We start from the raw sequence: 19,287 nt of genomic DNA, 5'->3' as shown, positions 1-19,287 counted from the left end.
CTTGTCATGGCCAACGTTTGTGAAACTCAAGGAAACCAGACTTTGTTCAGACCCTGTGTCTGTATTAAGTATAAAACACACAGGAGCTGTGCCTAGAATATTTCTCTGCTGATTAGATCCTATTATTATATCAGCAGCCCCGTTCCATAATTTAAGTCATTGCACATTTGTTAGAATTGCTTTTGGGTGCAGGACCTCCATGAACAAAATTTCTGGACTGATAATGGCATTTAGAGGTTTTATCCCAGTGAAGGGTGCTGAGTTTACATCTGCCCATGGTACAAGAGCAGTTTGGGAGGGGAGAGGTTGTGTTTTAGTTAATAACATAAAGTGATATAAGCCATTTGGGAAGTGTATTCTTATTGTGAGGTAAGGCTGCTCTCAGGGGGAGTTTCACTGGCATAAAGGATCTTTGTGCTCATTTTGCTTCCCAGGCAGCTCTAATGCCAAGCACACTCCCTGCAGCCAAAATTAAATTCCATGTGAGTTATACAGAAATAAGATCAACAGCACAGAAATCAGGGCTGGTAAAACTCAGGGAGGAGGAGGAGGAGGATGCTTTAAAGCACTGGTGCTGCAAAAAGCCACCCAAGAAAGAAGTCAGCACCCTTTTCTCTGGGAGTTGCTGGGTAACTGCTGCAAACACACCTTGAAACCAAACACATGATGTGGTTTTCCAGCAGGAAATTCACAGAATGCTGCAGCTCTGCAATGACCAAACCCTGTACCTGCAAAGTGGAGGATGCAACACGCAAGACACTTCAGGTTTATTTCTAAAGCAAGGCAGAAATCATTCATTGGTCATTTAAAACCTGTCACAAAATGATTGCTGTGGATACTAAACAATAAAAGCACACAAACCTTATTTAGAACTTAAACTAAGTCATTCTAATGGCTAAAATAATAAAAAATTAAAAGAACACTTCACCTGGCTGTCTTCAAAACTGCAGTGATTTCACATTTCCAGCAATGGTGCCAAACTTTCCCATCCTTCTGGCAATGTCCTTCTGCCACAGGGCAGCCCAGATTTAGGTGGAATATTCAGTGCAGGTCTTTATGTGAAGCAGTCAAAACCTGAAAGATTTTGATCAGACTGAAATCCGTGTCCCATTAAAGCAAATTCATTGCTTTAAGAATGTCCATAAAATTTCTTTTCTTTTTTTTTGCTTTGTGCCAATCATTTCTACAATTCCAGTCTCTAATGTGGGTTCTTGGCTTGATTTTTGTGTTCTTTCAATGGTTTGTTTGAACAGATCTGTGTTTATATTGCACAAGGTAACAACTCAACCTGCTGCTTGCATACAGAAAAATGTTAACTGTAAATACTAAATGCAAAAAACATGGTCAGAGATCCCCATACCTTCTCTGTTGAGTCCTGCACACAGATCCTGAACATACAGCCACATAAATGCCCTTTGTTTTGGAAGTGTGTATGGCTGCACACCTCCTGTGCTAGTGACTGAACTTCATCTGCCATTCAAACTCGAATCATGTGTCATTCAAAACCTGTAAAAACGAGGCACTTCTTAGTGTGAGATTGGCGAGATATGAACAGCAATGTCCTCCCACCAGTTCTCATTCATGAATATTAAAAATAAAAATGAAAATACGCTGCTGGCAGACACCAGGGCTGCATCAGCTCAAAGTCTTTCTGTCCCTGCAGGAGTTTGCTGAAAATCCTTCTTATGGAAATGCAGATATTTTTTCACTGAACTCTTCACCAAATCCTGTGACTGTTGGGTCACAGATGTGCCTTTTACCCACCTTGATGTGAGTCACACTTGAGCGTGGTAAGGAATAATCTCTCCACCCACCAACTGCATTGTTTTCATCACACAAACGGCTTTAATGGAAAGGGCTGGTCCTGTGCAAACACTGAAAACTCCCGGGGCTTAGCAGGGCTGTGGGTAACGGTGTTCTCCACAAAAACTGGATTAATTACTCCTGTGCAACAATAGTCACACCCTCCAGAGAGACATTGGTCATTCATTTCAGAGTTGCACAGTTGGGGGCTCTGTGGGATTCCACAAATGGAGCATACCAAGGATCAGAATTTATTACTATTTAAACATTTTAGCAAACAAAAGGAATTCATGTTCCTTGGCTACAAGTCACATAGTTCTGAATTAGTATTCTATCTTCTGTTCGTTAATTATTCTGTTGTTTGTCATGCTAATTAGTCCCGTTCTGTCTTTCTCTCCTTTTGGGTCAGTGGTCTGTGGGTTGGTGGTCACGACCTACCCCTGCAGATGTAAAATGTAAAATTACATTTTACCCAGTTGGAGATCATTTCAGCACAGTTGCTGAGCTGGGTTTATTAGTTTCTCCCTTATCTTGGGAGTTCTTGCCAGATGGCCCATAAATTCTGCATTCTTTGTGTCCTCTATCAGCGGGCATCCTTTTTTCTCAAACTTTATTAACCTCCCCCTAGGTCTGAGATCATCGAGGCAAGTCCAGCACTAAACCTTACCAAGGCACTTCTACCAATTTGGGTTTTTTAAACACAGGGACATCCCTTGGAGCTTGTTGGCTGCTGTTTCATGGGTTACATCTCCCTTCTTGTTGATTAGGCTGGAAAGCAGAAAAATGTCAATCATCAAAGAACATCTTTTCTTAACAGAACTTTTACGTACTCCACATTTTGCAGCGACAAGGCCACAGAACAGCGATCCCTTTGATGCCTTAACTTTTAGCTTTCGTGTTTTTCAGATTCTGTGCTGCCTAAGTGTGTAGCTGTGAGCTTCATATTAACTAAGTTCTCTTCACAGTCTAATGAGACAAAACCATCCTTTTCCAGCTTGAGACCAAGGACAACGGTTACAGCCTCAGGCCCAAAAAGCATAAAAAACGGGGAACTGAAGAGAGCAAACCAGGAGCATGGGACTTCATAACCTGAAGCTGTAATTGAACAATTAATCCCAATACGTAAATGGACTGAAACTTATAAAAGTCTGAAAACTCATGACCGGGATCCATCCTGAGCATAGCCCTGGCCAGGCTCTCGTACTGCCCAAGGTGTATCCTTTAAAGGCCTTCTAATAAATACCTACTTTATTCTTTTAGCTCTGTCTAGTCTCTGTTCCAGGTCAGCCTCTCAGGGCATCACCTCGAGCCTCAGGAAGGGCGTTACAGCCCGAGGCCGTGTCAGCTGGCTGTGCAGGAGGGCACGGGAGGGAGCCGCGGCGCTCTGAGGCGGCTGCACAAGGCCGGGCCGCGCCGTCCCCTCACGGCTGAGGCGCGGCCGCCATCTTGCCCCGCGCGCGCTCCCCCTGCCCTCACTTTCGGCGGGAAAAGCGAAGCCCCGCGGGCGCGAGAGCGGGGAGGGGGGAGAGGGGAGTAGCGCGCATGCGCGGCGCGCGCTGGACGGCCCGCGAGCTCCCGCGCGAGGCCGGGGCGCATGCGCGCTGCCCAAGCGGGGCAGGATTTTGGCGCCGCGCTTCGCTCTCGCCGGAAGCCCCCCCTCGGGAAGTCTCGCGAGAGGCGGCGCGCGGGCGGGCGGTGCAGCTCCCCCAGGGTCGCCTCAGCCGCTCCCGCCGCGCCCGGGCCGCGCTCGCTCCTTCCCTCCCTCCTTCCTTCCCTCCTCTCCTTCCTTCCAGTCTTTCCCAGCGCCGCCGACATGTCCCGCTACCTGCGGCCCCCCAACACCTCGCTCTTCGTGCGGAACGTGGCCGACGACACCCGGTGAGTGGGGGCGGAGCGGGGGCTCGCGCAGGCTTTGGCGGGCTCGCTAGGCCGCGGGCGCGGGGGTCCCCCCGCAACCGGGGAAGGGAAGGAGGCGAGCCCCTTCCTCCGCTTTGCCTTTTCCTTCTCTCCGCTCTCCCTTCTCCCTGCCCTGCCTTCCATTTTCCTCGCGATGCTGCTCGTTCCCCGCCTCTCCACGCGGATCCGTTTCCAAACAGCGTCCAGAAAGAACAAAGCTGGGCCGCAACAAAGTGAAAGTCCCCGCAGCCGCCTTTGAGTGTGTCCAGCGGGAGATGCAGGCGGGATGTGCCGCCGGGGCGATGCTGGACAGCCGCTGGAGTTTGGGATGCTCCTCTGGAAATGCAGTGTTGCTGCTGGATGGGACAAAATAGAGCATTTGTGCCCAAAATTCCTGGCGTAGCCGGTCCCGTTAGTGTGGGAGCTGCTGCCGGTTCAGGTGGAATGTTCCTGCGGTCATTGTTGTGTCCCGGGGCCTCTCAGGACTCCGGAGGGAAGCAATCAATGCTCCGTCTCCGTTACGGTCGCGTTGTACCGAGAGCCCGTAAGGACTAAACATGTGCGGGGAGAGAACTTCTCATAGGCAATTGAAACAACAAAAACACAGCATTGCACAGGTTCTTATTAAGTCTTTATATACTCTTAGCGAACTGCTGGTTCTCCTCATTTCTCTTTGGCAGTTTAGTGACACAAAACACTTTTGGTGTTTGTTATCAGCTGAGGAACATTTACAGAGCATTGTCGGCACAGAATGCGTTTGTCAGGGCACTCCCGTGCTGTTATTTTTGGGTAGAATTTGTGTGGAGATGCCTGTAAGGTATAATCCTATAAAATACGAGTTTTCCAACTCTGCATGGGCGACTTGGGCCACAGTTGTTCAGCAAACAACAGCAGTGTAGGTACGATGGAATGGAATTAATTGACAATATTATGATAAATAACTTCAAACTAAACTTTTACTTTTTTTTCCCATTAATTTGTTCATTTTTCCAGTAGTTTATTTTACTTTAAGGACCTCTGAGGATAATTATTTCCATATTCTTTGCAATAATATGGATCCTGTTGAGGATTCACCTTAAGCACAGTGTTCTTTGAGATGGTTTCATTGTGAGATCTCCATACCTGGTGGTAATTCCTCTCTACAAGCACTGACTGTGGGGGGGATTTGTTTCCCAACTGATGCAAGAGAAATGTAAAAACATTAAAAACCAATAGTAACTCTTACATACCACCTAAATATGGTATTGCATCAATCTTCTCCTGCAGGATTTTGTCCTCAAATGTCACAGAATGAAATGTGGGGAGGTAATGTGAATGAGACAGCTCTGTTGAGGGGAGGGTGGTGTTCCAGGGGTAGGTGCAGCTGAACAGTTTTGTCTCAGCTCTCTAAAGCCAACTCTGGAAAAACTATCCTGAGGGCATGAGTGGCTGCTCACTGAGATCTGTTCTGTGTGATGTGGTTGTAAGTATTGATCACTATGGAAATGAGTTTGGGTGACTGGTTTGTTCTCATAATGTTTATTTGGATCTCATAATTGATGTTTATGTGTTGCAAAATCACTTGAATAATAGCAACAATAATTTAACAATCCTTTCCTTCACTTTCTGCCAGCCTTGGCTGCCTTGAATGAACTGATGTGCATCACTTCTCAGTTTACATTTTTATTTTATGCTGAAGGCTGGTTTCAAACTGCCAGGGTGTATCTTGAGCATCCTGAGATTTGAGTGTTTCAGAAAAGCTCCGTGTGCTCCCTAAACACTTTCCCCCCCCCCCCAAAAAAAAAAATACTTCGCTATCATCCTCCACCAAACACTTCCAAAAACCAGGGCTGGTCATAGGAATGGTAGATTTTTGTTGGTTTTCTTTTGTTTTGGCGGGTGTTTTGCAGCACCCTGAGCAGTGCCAAAGCCATATCAGGTGTTTGTGGTGTTGCAGGTCCGAAGATCTGCGCCGGGAGTTTGGTCGCTATGGGCCTATAGTTGATGTTTACGTTCCACTTGACTTCTACACTCGTCGTCCCCGAGGATTTGCCTATGTTCAATATCCTTTCTTCAGATGGCTCATTAGTGAGGGGTGTTGAAGTTTGAAATTCAAGTTTGTGTAAGAGGTAACCAATCTAAATGAACAAGCAGTTTACTTTTGTGTTGTATCTAATAAGTGTCTTACTTATGTCGTTGGTGTTTCGTTATTTTTGAAGATTAACTTCTCTCAATTGTTCTTTGCCTTTTTTTTTTTTTTTTGCAAAACTTAAGTCCAGTAATATAAAAGCTTGCTTATGTCACTGAAATTAATAATATATGATTTAAATGAAAATTTATCACTGACTCAAAATTGTCTAGCACGTTTTTATTATCACTAGTATGTAAGTAAAGTTGTGCTTAGCAAAATGTGGCTGCTATTCATTGTTAATTTAACAAATGGAAACTGGAATCACTTGATCAAAATCAGATTGTATAAAAAATGAGGTGAACTTCTTTCTTTAATATTGTCCCCTAATTTGCTGTCCTCTGTTGTTGCCTCAGAATGTAAAGCTGTACAGTAATGGCGACCCCAAAGAGAAAGCATGAAAGAACCTTTAGAGTAGAGTTCAACAATTAAGGCAAGTAGACAAGCCAAAGACCTCTTAAGGATCAGGCTTGAAGAGAAGGGAGAGTTTGGGAAAAGAAAAAATAAAGAAAAGCTGGAAGAAGGACAAGCCATAATGGGAGACAAAGCTTCGCTTTATCTACAAAAGGGGGAAAAGGTTGTTTTTCAAAGTTAAAGATAAAGCCATCTGTCATTTTTGGCCAAGCATCTCATGACAAGTCCTTCTGACAAGCACTTAAAGAGTTAAAGGTCAAGATGAAGTTGAATGGTGGCCAAGATTAAAGGAGTCATACCTGATGTATCCTACAGAATAACAGTTTTTCTTCTGTCTGTCATGTAAGCAGTAATTTGATGAATTATTCTGGTTTAGTCCATTGACAAAACCTGTAATATTTCTCTTGTGAGTGCTACTGTAAGTGTGGTCTGAATGCAATGGAAGTTTCTCTCCTGCAGAGATGATGCTGCTGAGAAATGAGTGGCCTGGAGGGCAAAAGCAGCTCATTGTTTTGGGTCCCACAAGCTGGAATTAGGGGTGTAAATTCCAGCATTAAAATAAATGTCTGTCACTGTACCTTGGCCCTGAGAGCCAGTGCAGGGCTCAGTGTCTGCTCCTGTCTCACACTGGGCTGTGACATGACATCACTTAAACATAAAATCAGTTGTTTAAAAAAAAAAAAGGAAAGCTTTATTCCAATTCTAAAGTTAATATTTACTGTTGGTATGTCCAACATAATTTAAGAACCAGGGCTTAATTTTAATAAACTCATTGTAGTGGAGAGAACTAAATTACCATTAATAAGTGTATTTTGAAAGGATACCTTTGTTTTCTTTGCATAAGTACAAGTGGGAGAAGAAAAAAATTAAGAGTATCACATAGCAAGTGTCTGCTGATGGATAAATTCATGGTCATATTACAAGATTTTAATTTTATTACAGGAGTTCTCAGATAGCTGTTGGTTAATTAAAAAAAAAAAAAATCAGTAGACTAGCATAACAAAAAGAAAACCTGGCTGTAAAATGAGAAAATCACTCGATAATTTTTATTTTTATTTTTAAATACCAAATCTGTTAAACTGCTCAAATTGCCAAGTACCTTAACACTGGCCACATTTGAAGATGTCCGTGATGCAGAAGATGCTCTCCATAATTTGGATCGGAAGTGGATTTGTGGTCGGCAAATAGAAATCCAGTTTGCACAGGGGGACCGCAAGAGTAAGTGCCTGCATTTTATCTTTTCCTGCCTGAATTGAAGCTGAATTTCAGCACCAAACCTTGCACGAGCTGCTAATTGTTGTGATATGTTCTTAATGGATAGAAATAGCACTGCCTTTTATCCTGGACCTGTTAATGACTCATTTTAATTCTAAATGGATAACTAAGTACAACAGTCACCGCAGTCATTCTTTGGTGCTTTCTGTGCAGCTCTGTGTGATTTTTCCAGGATTGAGGTAATGTCTTCATTTTCATTTGGCTTCAGGATAAAAGTCAGTTTCAAGTTATCTCAATTCAAGGTGGAGCAGAACTTGTATTTTCTGAACAGATAAATGTAAAGAGAATTTAGGTCTTTTCAATCTTCTGTTTATGTGCACAGTCTTAATTTGCAGGGAGATACAGACTTGTAAACCTGGCACAAACCTGCTGGTCCCAAGGACTGTAATACTCATGTGATGCCTGGGAACAAAAGGACCTTAAAGGTCTTTAGTTACAGCTCTCAGAGAAACAACCTGACTGTCCAGTTCTTCCTCGAGTCCTCACAATTAACTTCAATAGAGTAACTGGAAATTCGATTTCCCGAAGGACAAGGTTCTGCCCTGTGTATAAACATTGGGATTTCTAACAAGTTTCTGAATAAAATTAACTAAATCCACCTTAGTGTTTTGCAAGCAGCACTAAAAACATAAAATTTGAAGCCGTTTAGTACAGAGGATGTTTGTGACAGCGTTTAAAATACTCAGAGCATGGTCTTTGGGTTTAAATTTGATACAAAGGATGGATAGCTGTGCTGCTTAGAGGAAGTACAGTGGAAGACTAATAGGTTCATTCATTCTTAATTACTTTAATAACTAAGCTGCAGAGTGAAAGTGAATTGTTTTACTGGGGGGTTCCTTTTGGAATCAGACTTCTCTTTGTGTGCCATCCACCAAAGCCTGTGTATAAGCTGGGCCTTTAATCATTAAAAGACATGTGTGGATCAGGTGTGATGATGGTGCTGTGCAGTCAGGAAAAAGTGTTTAAATAGCTTTCACTCATTGGGTAAATCCAGGAGTGTCAGAATGTGTCAGTCATGGGTCTGACCTGCTGTACCAGTTTCCAGCTGGCCTGAAATCACCTTGGCCAGCTCTGTGTTCTGGTTTTATGGAGCATTAGTCCTTTCTGACTGGTTTTGAGGGGTTTAGTTGTTGTTGTTGGTTGGTTGTTTTGCTTTCTGGATTTACAGTGCCCCTAAGGCTGCATTAATTTGTGTCCAGTGGCTAAAGCAGCACAAAACAAACAGCACAGAGCAGCCTCTCACCTGTCCCTTCATAAACATCAAATCACCAACGAGCCTTTCTGCTCAACACCAAACACATGGCTTAGACCTTGAGGGGAGGGGGGAAAGTAGGGCATCATCTTCACCTGCAAATATTGCTCTTTTTACAGCACCAAACCAAATGAAAGCCAAGGAAGGGAGAAACCTGTACAGTTCCTCTCGTTACGATGACTATGACAGATACAGGCGCTCCAGGAGTCGCAGTTACGAGCGCAGGAGGTCGAGGAGTCGCTCCTTTGATTACAGCTATAGAAGATCCTATAGCCCCAGAAAGTAAGTGTCCACAAAGTGTGGGGCTGGCCTCAGCTGCACAGCACAGACACACCACGATGGCTATTTCGTTGTTACACTTTTCAGTATTTTTTTTTTTTTTTTTTTCTATCATGGGAGTAACTACTGGGAGTTGCGTACCTTGCATGCTGCATCTGATCAGGAATAGTGAATGAAACGATTCTGTGCTGCTTTGGAGAATAACTAAAAGCAAAATGCACAGCTTGAAAATAGAATGTATGAAGTATTTGTATGTTTACATAGGTATTTGTCACCGTTTACTTTTTCTGATGTACCTTTTTAGCAGTAGACCTACTGGAAGACCTCGTCGTAGCAGAAGCCATTCGGACAATGATAGGTAAACACTTTTTACACCCTTTAAATTGCAAACTAGATCACTGTATTCCTTTAACTATAGGTTTAAAAAAAAAAAAGTTTCTCCTGCAAAAACGGTAAACAATTTTTGATGTACTAGATGTGTAAGAATAGTGTTTTTACATTCAAATCTCCTCTCTCCCCTTTATTCTGATAGGTTCAAACACCGCAATCGATCTTTTTCAAGATCTAAGTCCAATTCAAGATCACGATCCAAGTCACAGCCCAAGAAAGAAATGAAGGCTAAATCACGGTCTAGGTCTGCATCTCACACCAAATCTAGAGGCACCTCTAAAACAGATTCTAAAACACACTATAAGTCCAGCTCAAGATATGAGAAGGAGTCGAGAAAAAAAGAACCAGCTAGATCCAAATCACAGTCAAGATCACATTCTAGATCTAGGTCAAAATCCAGATCGAGGTCTTGGACTAGTCCCAAGTCCAGTGGCCACTAACAGTGTGTCCATGTTGGTCTAGGCATGTAAGATTCATTTACACACAGTTCAGTTTACTTAAATTATCAGGAATATGATGTTGCAACAGTGCTAAAAAATATTTTCTTTGTCAGTTTTCCCTGTAGCCGACAATGGTTGAAATTAAAACAGTGTTGAGAAGCCACAGAGAGAGAGAGAGGGAGAGAGATTGTCCACTTGGTTAAATGTCATGGGCAGCTACTGATTTGGTTGTGGTGTCTCTATGTATATTTTTGTAAAGATTTGCATTTTTAATGCTTAGATATTTGGTGGTGACTTGATTGATCGTAACTTGCAACATTGTCCTTTTACAAATGTCACACCCATAGAGAAATTGGTACCAGTTTGTGCTGGGCAGTTAAACCAGCTGTTTAACTGGTTCTTCAACTCTAAACTTTGTGAGAAAAAGGAAAACTGGACAGCTGTAGTGCAACACTGGCTGCTGGGAAATCAGACTGGCAGTTTGTTTCCATGGCTCCAGGGCAGGTTTCAGTGTTCTCTGTGCCCACCAGCACCAGCAGGTTGGCAGCTGTGGAGGGAGATTCGGGAGATTTCTCTTTACCCTGCTGTCTGGAGAGATGGTACTAAGTAACCTTGCATGTCCAACATGGGCAGAGAGTTGGGCTTGGAGCTCGCTCAGAGCCTGTGCAGTGTCACGACCCATTGGGATAGAGGCTTCACTGCCTCTGCCCTGGCTGCTGGTGCTGAAAGTGAGGGAAAAACCCACCTTGAAATGGAAAAATCTAAATTCAGATTGCAGCAAACGGCAGAGCAACTAAATACTAGGTTGTGTGTACATTTTATGCAGTTTTTTGTATCTATTCTCAATTTTAGTGAGCAGTTAACCATAAAGTTGCTTAGTTTTCCTGCTGTTAGATACAAGTAGATCGTTTCGAGTTGTGTGTGTACAGTATATAAGAACTAAACTTTTATGCCAATGACTCCTGTGGTTAGTTGGTGTATTCATAGGTATCAAACTGTAGCCAATCTCCCTGGGTTACCAGGCTTGCTTTTTACACAGCAAAAAAAAAAGCAGTTGGTCAAGCAAGTCTGAATCACTCCTTCCTCAGAATGGATAGTGGTTTGGTTACAAGATTTCATTTTCCTTCAGAACAAATGTTTGAAGTTGGATATGAACAAGAGCTGCATCTCTAGTTACGTAGTTTATCACTAATACATTATATTTAGAAAATTGAACGTGAAAAATAACAAACCCAGTGTGTAATCTTACCAGTATTTCTCTAGAAGGCAAGATCCTTTGTTATGGAAATGGCTTTTGGCATTGGTTTTTTATTTTCTCTTTTTACCTTCAAAAGCCACCATCAAACACTTAAGTGTTCCTCGCTGTCTGATGTCTGTAGCATACAAAGACATTGATTTCCAAAAGTTCCTTTTTAGAGAAATGTTTTAGGGTTTGGGTTTAGTGTTCCAGCAGGGCCTTTAAAGAAGCGCAGATGGCTTTGGGATCTCGTCAGCAGAACGTGCTTAGGGGTTGATCCTAGAACCTTTGTACATTTGATAGTATTTCTAACTTTTTCTTTACTGTTTGCAGTTAATGTTCATGTTCTGCTATGCAATCATTTATATGCACGTTCCTTTAATTTTGTAGACTTTCCTGGATGTATAGTTTAAAAACAGCAAAAAGTCTATTTAAAACTGTAGCAGTAGCGTGCAGCTCTAGCAGAGGAAAGTTGTGGGATTAAACTTTGTATTTCCTTTCTTATAGAGGCTTCTAAAAAGGTATTTTTATATGTTCTTTTTAACAAATATTGTGTACTACCTTTAAAACATCGATGTTTTGATCAAAATAACTAAAGACCCAGCTTATTTTCTGCTTGCTGTAAATTTAGCAAACATGCTGTAATAAAAAAAATGAAGGAAATACTGATCCACTGGAATTATTGTAGCTTTAGAATTTGACTCCAGAGCATGGTTAGGAGTAGAGCTATGCATCCCTTATGGAGTAAAATCCTTACTATGGTATTTCAGCAAAGGCAGGAATTTTTCATTTAGTGTCTGAATAAATGTCACTTCACATTTTTGAAGGGGTACAAAACAAACTAAGAACACTAAGCAAAAGTTGTACTCTAATATATTGAATTTTCTTTGCCATTAACTTTCATTATTGCTGGACAGACTTGCCCCACAGGTTATAATTCAGATATTATTAGCCAGGTTATGAAACTGCTTAAGAGCAATGACTGAAGGTTCATACAGAATCAAATTTATACTATCACCATATCAGTTTATAATTGCCATATCAAAACTGGTGCCAGCAGTGGTTCTGTGGAAGGTGGCAACAGGGATGGAGCTGCCTCCTGGCACTGGTGTTACCCAGCTGAAGGTTCTGCCCTGAAAGACAAAAATCCTCTGTAAAGCACTGAATTGCTTTGATAAACCCACTGTCACCCTTTATAAGTTGAGCTGTGATTATTTCTGCTTCTAACAGCAGAAACCCCCCACTCTTCTCAGCTTTATACATTTAATTTCTCTAAACGTGGTCTTCATGACTAACTCCTGCTTGAAAGGGGTCCTGGTGACTGAGTGGGGGGAGAGCGTGGCTGTGGCAGGGACTGCAGGGATTGCTGTGCTTGATCGTGATGCTGCTCCAGCTGGAATTGGAGCTGGAAGGGTGGGAGGAGGGAGGAGAAATCTCCACGTCCAGGCAGAGTAACAATAACTATTCCTTAACTGTTGTGTCAGCATGTCCTTATATTGTGTGCCTCAGCATTTATGTATAGCACAGTTTAATTTTTGTTTTGAAAAGCCAGATCATTGCAAGTATAATGTAGTGTCTGCCAGTTCTGATGGTTCTTTCTTTCTCTCCCAGAGGTAGGACTAAACTTTGACTTGACTTGTGTATATGAACAAGCCAGAAAAGCCGAACACAAACCCACGATGTTTCAAGAGTGCATGAATAAAGATGTTGTCCTAGTTCTTGCTCCCATGGAAAAATTGTGAAGAAGCTGTTCTGTGGGCCTTTCAGTTGGGGACGAGTTAGCAGGATGTGGCCAAAAAGGGCAGGGAATGTTTATGCATTCATGCAAGTCAAGCCACAGCCCATCTAGATAACATCTCCCTTCCTTGATGCAGGTATCCCAGTCCTGCCCTAAGAAAAAAAAGAAAAAAAAAAAAAAAAAGAGCAGGAGCCTGTCTTGTGCAAGCTTCCTGCAGGTTATGCACAGCTGGAATGCAAGAACTTTGCAGGCTACAAAAGATCATGTCTAGGCATCTTTCTTTTGGAGTCTCAAGAATGGTGGGAATTACGTTTTTCTGTGGTAAAACTAGATTTTGTCATTCCTGCAAAATTTGTAGAATTGAAGTAGTGTGTAAAAAAAAAAACAAAAAACAAAAAACAACTCTGCTGAAAGTAATGGCTGTGCTCCAAAATATCTGCAGTGCATCGAGTGGTGTCAGCAGTCATAGAAGGCTCTATTGGAACTTCTTTTTCACCTAAAGTCCATGCACCCAACTGGTAATTAAAAATCTTCAATTTAGTGGTTAAGTAGCTGGGTGTTTAATTAGGGACTCTGATAGCCTGGTCTCTGAAAGCTCAATGTTATCCTTTCTATGTCTTATCAAGATGTTTAATGTACAGTATCATGGTTTTACTCGAAGTGGAATCTTTTGGTTTCAATGTTGTTTTGAGCTCTCTGCTTGGACAGAGCTTTTTTTCCTGCCTGTGGAGTGTGGGGTGAGAGCTCGGGGTGTGCTCAGAGGAGGGCACTGGGCACAGCACTGCTGCTCGGGCCTTGGCAGGGATGGTGCAGATGAACATTTGGAAGTACAAAGGGATAAAATTGACACATTTTTAGGACATAATCACCCATTAAGAATTGCTGGTTTTCTCCATTTACCTTGTAACTTGCTTAAAAAAGTCTGTAGTCCATTGCTATAATATTTGTCTAAAGATGCTCTTGCTGCTGAGACTATTGTAGGAAGGGAAGACTCTGTACCCTGTAGTGTGTTTGATGGGAGATGCTGATGTTTTATTCATCCACATCCTTTCTTCTTGAGTTTTGTGTTCCATCTGTGCAAATAACCCTGTGAATTGGGAATAAAATGTACAAGTTTTGACTATAACTTGAGAGCACCTTCTGACTTAATTAATCCAGCTGTAGTCTGTGGGAGACGGAGCCCCAAGCGCTGCTTCCCAGCCTCTGCTTTTGTCAGGAACGTTAATTAGTGTTAATTCTCAAACCCTGTGTTCCCAAACCACTGGAAAGGCATGAAGGAGAAGGCTGCAGTTAAAGAAACCTCCCTTGGGAAGGGAACTGCCAAAAATGAGGTCATCCCACTTTTCCATTTCCATATGAAAACAAAGAGATGCTTTTAGGGGGTAAAAAAAAAAAAAAAAGTTTATTTAAATGTTTTGTTTCCAATTTGTACAAACATCATCAGTAATTGACAATTTGAAGTAGAGAATAGATAATTAATTAACTGGGATACAACTCAGACTCTGGTGAAGGTCCAGGTCACAACACAAGTTTAGAGACTGCCAATTCCATGTGATTTGGAGCAATAATTTTGTAAACATTCAGCTCAGCTGCCACTGCATTTGGAATGTACAGAAAGACACCTCCGAACATTTCACAATCTGCAAAAGGCCTGTTCAAATTAAAGCACTTTTTTTTTTTTTTTTTAATAATCCTTGTATTTTGAAAGAACCCTGGCTGCTCGTGTTGTCACCCTGCAGCTGTTCCTGCCGCAGGATCAGCTGGAGGGCGACAGCACAGGAGCCACCTGGCCTGGCCTCTGCCCAGGGATTTTACCAAAGATTGGGACAAAATGTTCTTTTACACAGCTTTGATGCATTTCAGAAACACAGAATGATTTACAATCCTTCGGTTTTATCAAGCAGCTGAAGCCAGGCATTTGCATTTCTTGTGGAACACTTGATTTGGAACATTTCAGTGTTTTGTCATCACTGAACACACACCTCTCCTACACATCCACAACAGGAGGATCTGAAACTCCAGCAGCTTTTTTTCTTTTTTTTTTTCTTTTTTCACTTTAATAAAAAAAATCTAAATAAGCCTCTTTTGCACTGATTTTACTTAAAAAAAAAAAAAAAGATTACAACCAAGTACAATGTGCATATTCACTGCATGTGAAGTGCAAGGGCACAGCCACAAATGTCTTTTTTTTTTTTTTGTTAATTTTTTTTTTTAAACAAAATATCATTTTTTTAAACCAGGCCACGTACTCAACATGGTCATCTTACATTCAGCAGTTTTGTACTAAAAATACTTCTGTGCAGGAAAGCCCAGCAGAAATTTACATATGCTACAATGTTTTACATGTATTTACATGGCTCTGTCTTCCCTGTGAGAACATCTAACACCTGCCCCAAACTATGAATTGTTACAGGGGAACCAATTTAAAACCAGACTAAGAACTACTCCACCTTTTTTTTTTTTTTAATATATAAAAACTGATAGAAAAATGTGGTTTAGAACTCCTCAGTGCAGTGGGCATACAAAGGATTCTGGGGGAGTTTTTTTGGCAGTCACCTGGCAATGCAAGGTCTTCAGTTGGCACTCGTGGAGATTGCTGGGAAGCACTGCTGGAAAGAATTTATGGATCTGCCTGAGGAGTTCTTCCACACCCTTCCAGAATATCCCAGATGGGAGCCACAGACTTGAAATGCCCACCCATCACTGTAGAAGTGCCACTAAAGCTCACAGGGACAGTAAAAGACTCAGCTGTGCCTCCTCTTGTGCCCAGGTGGAGGTTTCTGCTCTGCAGAGTGTTTAGCAAATCTCACATCAGTCTGAAAAGCAGCAAATAACCTGACTAAAGTTTTCAGTGCGTTTTTTTATGTTCAGTTCATGCTGCATTAAGTTAGGTAAAAGGTGGTTTTCTAAGAATTCTAAGTAAAAATTCCAATTTTGGAACACAGTCCCATTTATTCTTAAATACAGTAAATGGTGACTGCTCAGGATTTGATTGATTTTCAAGAGAACAGGTATTTCACAGTGAGGTGAACACAGCATTGAACTTTTGAGGTAAAACATGAGGGGAATGTAAACTTTCACCCCTCTCCAAGTGACTAACTACATGCAGCAAGAACACCTGGTCCTGCACACCCTGTGCAGCTGGAGTTGGGAATAGCAATGCTCAAATTTGAAACCCTGACAGTCGAAATCACTTCTGAAAATCACACAAGTTACACCTCAGGCCTGGACTTTCAGTAAGGTTTTGAGCTGAAATGTCATTATTTCTTTATCAGAAGGTTTAAAAGAAACAGGTACCCAGTGGCTTGGTGGTTTAGGCAGAACACTTGGGGAGGGTGGCTCGCTGAACTTGGCCCCAGCATAGTTCTGGTTGCTCTGAGGGGTGAACAACAGGTTGTGATTGGATAGAGCAGGATTCCAATTGGGATTCTTGGGGAAGTGAACGTTGTTCTTCCCCCCTTTCTGCATGGCCTGCCATGCACCAGGAGAGGAGCTGCAGCCGTGGCCTCTTTCCTTCTTCACGTAGGTTTTCATCTGAGAATTCTGGTCTTTGTTCTTCTGCCTGTTCTTAAGTTGTTGATGGTTCTTGGTGGTATTTCTAGCCTGGGGAACGGGAATGTTGTATCTTTCTCCACCGCCCATCTTCAACTTAAATGTCACCTGTAAAAACAAGATGAGTCAGGATAAGTCTATTACTTTTTTTTTTTAAACAAAGTATTTCAAAGAACGGCTTTTGTCCCTTTGCTTGAAATCAAAACAATCTAACCAAAACTCGCTCTAAACACCACTTCTCAGAAAAGGTGTAAGTGGAGGAATGGGACTGACAAAACCTTGCTCAGAAAATTCAGAGCCAGATTTTATCAGTCAGTATTGAGTGCTGGAAACACTTAAATTCAGCCTGTTAACACCTAAAGCTTGGGCAAAGTTTGTACTGATAAAGCCACGCCCCAGACTTCCTGCTAAGTGTGAGAATTGTTCTGATAAACCCAAAACGAACTGAAAACAATCTCAAGTGGAACAGATTTAATTCAGTTCCCAAAGCCCACACCCAGACCCCAGCACAGCGCTTTCCTGCCGGCTCTCCTGCGATGTTTTCTTCCCTTCTCCCACCTCCATTTACCTCTCAGTGGTCTTCTCCGATTCCACACTCTCCAACTCTTGTCCCCTTTCTTGCTTCCAAGCCTGAAAAAACAAGTGCTGCCTTGTGCTGGACTCCTTCCTTTGGCTGGGAATAGAAGTTTTCATGGGCTGATCTGCTGTCTTCAGCCAGGGAGCCGAGCCCAACATCGGATTCTCGGCACAGAAACTCCAAGGGAGAAGTCCTGCTGCAGAAAGGAGAAAGAAATTTCAATTCAAATTAAGGAAGCAATTGCTTCACTTTTGAGTTGGAAAAAAAGGGCAGCAGAAATAATTCAGAGAATTCAGAGTCAGCTGTGTCTCTATGTATTAAACATGACAACGTGCTACAAACAAAACTCCAAAACCCCACCCAAAAAGACACAGCTTTGTTTGTCTTTCTCTATTTACATAAAGTTCACCATCATACTTAGTATATGCCAAGTAACAACATTTTCCTCATACTCTGTCTTAAAAAGCATTTTAACAAACAAGCGAGAACTTTATCCCTTTCGTTTTAGTAGGCAAAAAGTAAAGTACGATGGAAAATACTTTGGGAACTGGAACCAGTACAGGAACTGCCCACAGTGTCCAAATCTTTCCCCAGCCATCACAGAACTCCATTTGTCATCTGTCAGCTGTTTCTTCAACCTTTGTTAGCCAAGTAATTCTTTAATAACTCTTACACTAATTTCCTGTTTTACTCATGGCTTGTCTTTTCCTGAGATCTCTGAGATTTTAATCTTGACGCACTCGAGTCTGTTCAGCTCCTATCACTCTCCAAAGTCAGGAGCCCCCTGCCCATCTCTCCCCCAGCTCCAGAGGAGCCGCCCATCTCCATTTCCAGCTTCCGCCTTGTTTGGACTGAAACCAAAACCCGAGATAACGTCACCGGCCCCTGCCCAGCTGCTGACCGGAGCTTTTTCGCCTCCGAACTTTTCTCCCTTCTCTCACCGATACCTGAGGGGAGCCGGGACCCCCTCGTTCCCCTTTCCCCAACAACGGAGCACAACATGGCGGCGGCCGCGCCCGGCCCTTCCCGCACCGCAACTCCCTTACCGACTTCTGTCCGCTCCGCTCGCCCACAAGCACGGACGTACACACGGCCCTTCAGGAACCGACCCCGCGCTGCTCCGCCGTCACTTTCCGACCCCCGCCCTCAGAGCTGCCTCCGCTCCGCTCCTCTCCGCACCGCCCCTCTCTCTCCCACACAAAATGGCGGCCGCGTCCTGCTCCGTTTAACACCCTCTCGCTCCTCCCCCCTGCGCGGGGCAGCGCGACCGCAGCCAATGGGAACGCGCCTCTCGCCCGCTCCGCCAATGGGAGCCAAGCCCCGCCTGTTGCCAGGCGGGCCCTGGGCAGAGCGGCCGCGGCGCGCGGGCGGGCGGGGCCGCCATTTGAATCCCCTCACGGAGGGCAGCGCGGGAGCGGCCGCCGCTCTTTGTCCCGCCCGGCCCGGCCTCATCACCGGGCACCGCCCGTGGCTGCCCCAGCCCTTCCCCACAGCCCCCCGGCCACTCAGCCAGCCACGCCCCGCCCGCCGATTAGCACAACAAAAATAGTGGGGAACGCCCCCGCCAGCTGCCGCTGGGGGCTTCAAAGAGGTGAAATAATTAACAAAACAAAACAAAAAAAGGAGAAACGCACAAAACACCCGGCTGTGCCAGCGAGGAGCGTCGAGAGAAGGGATTCAACGAACAAAGAGTAAAATCCAACTCCCTCAGAGATCCCCGCTGCGCTCTGGTATCAGATGGAGGGTCTCAGGTTTGTTGAGCCCGTTCCCCGCGCCTGCATTTAGTTTAAACTATTTAATGTTTAAATTAAAAGTATTGAAAATCACGTAGAGGGATGTTTCAGGTCAAAATACAGCGAAAAGCTTCCCTGGGTTTAAAACAGCGCTGTGGGTATGCAGAGCCCCTGGTAGTAACTGCAATTTGTGTTTTTATTCACATTCTCTTATTTTACCTCAAAGGATCATTTCAAAGAAACAACACAGGATTTGGCCTTTACCATGTGTAGGATTAATGAAAATTAGGTATACATAAGAAATTTGCACATGTGAGAGTGTTCCCTGCCAGACTAGCACTGTACACCACATTAAAGGCCAAAAAAAGGACGTTTCAAAGAAAATGGAAAAGAACGAGCTCAGTTCCAACCCCACCAAGTCAGGGCAGTGCTTAGAAACAACACATGAACATTTAGAGTTTTTATTTTGAAGTAAAGACCCTGCATTTTTAGCTACAGAAAGGAAAAATTACACATTCCTGCTTTATCCCTAAA

At 43.2% G+C, this 19,287-nt stretch overlaps 2 protein-coding genes across 8 annotated transcripts; one reads left to right on the top strand and one right to left on the bottom strand.

Annotated features, from left to right (window-relative positions):
- The first annotated feature begins 3,407 nt into the window (after positions 1-3,407).
- SRSF10 (serine and arginine rich splicing factor 10) lies at positions 3,408-14,017 on the top strand. 5 transcript variants are annotated; one of them, XM_088178209.1, is made up of 7 exons: positions 3,408-3,681; positions 5,636-5,742; positions 7,397-7,498; positions 8,927-9,089; positions 9,391-9,444; positions 9,619-9,720; positions 12,765-14,017. In XM_088178209.1, the coding sequence occupies exons 1-7, from the start codon at positions 3,617-3,619 to the stop codon at positions 12,781-12,783; spliced, it is 612 nt and encodes a 203-aa protein (XP_088034335.1). In that variant the 5' UTR covers positions 3,408-3,616; the 3' UTR covers positions 12,784-14,017. The 5 variants fall into 5 exon arrangements, with proteins under 5 accessions (XP_088034335.1, XP_088034337.1, XP_088034333.1 ...); XM_088178208.1 differs by lacking the exon at positions 12,765-14,017 and adding an exon at positions 6,223-6,622 and having other exon boundaries at positions 3,595-3,681; positions 5,636-5,807; positions 7,377-7,498; positions 9,619-11,816; XM_088178211.1 differs by lacking the exon at positions 9,619-9,720.
- Positions 14,018-14,264: 247 nt separating this feature from the next.
- PNRC2 (proline rich nuclear receptor coactivator 2) lies at positions 14,265-18,265 on the bottom strand. Of its 3 annotated transcripts, none has more exons than XR_015808248.1 (3): positions 18,067-18,265; positions 17,012-17,213; positions 14,265-16,551 (listed from the first exon to the last, which is right to left on the bottom strand). XR_015808248.1 is itself a non-coding variant. In XM_014885596.2 (2 exons), exon 2 carries the CDS (start codon positions 16,531-16,533, stop codon positions 16,111-16,113), a length of 423 nt encoding a protein of 140 aa, XP_014741082.1. In that variant the 5' UTR covers positions 16,534-16,551; positions 17,012-17,150; the 3' UTR covers positions 14,920-16,110. The 3 variants fall into 3 exon arrangements, 1 of the variants encoding a protein (XP_014741082.1); XR_015808247.1 differs by having other exon boundaries at positions 17,012-17,216; positions 18,067-18,262; XM_014885596.2 differs by lacking the exon at positions 18,067-18,265 and having other exon boundaries at positions 14,920-16,551; positions 17,012-17,150.
- Between the last annotated feature and the right edge of the window lie 1,022 nt (positions 18,266-19,287).

The sequence above is a fragment of the Sturnus vulgaris genome, chromosome 24 (assembly GCF_052056855.1).
Source record: "Sturnus vulgaris isolate bStuVul1 chromosome 24, bStuVul1.hap1, whole genome shotgun sequence".
NCBI classification, from domain to species: Eukaryota; Metazoa; Chordata; class Aves; order Passeriformes; family Sturnidae; genus Sturnus; species Sturnus vulgaris.
Note: the sequence above shows the minus strand (reverse complement) of the source record. Positions and strands in the feature narration are given on the sequence as shown.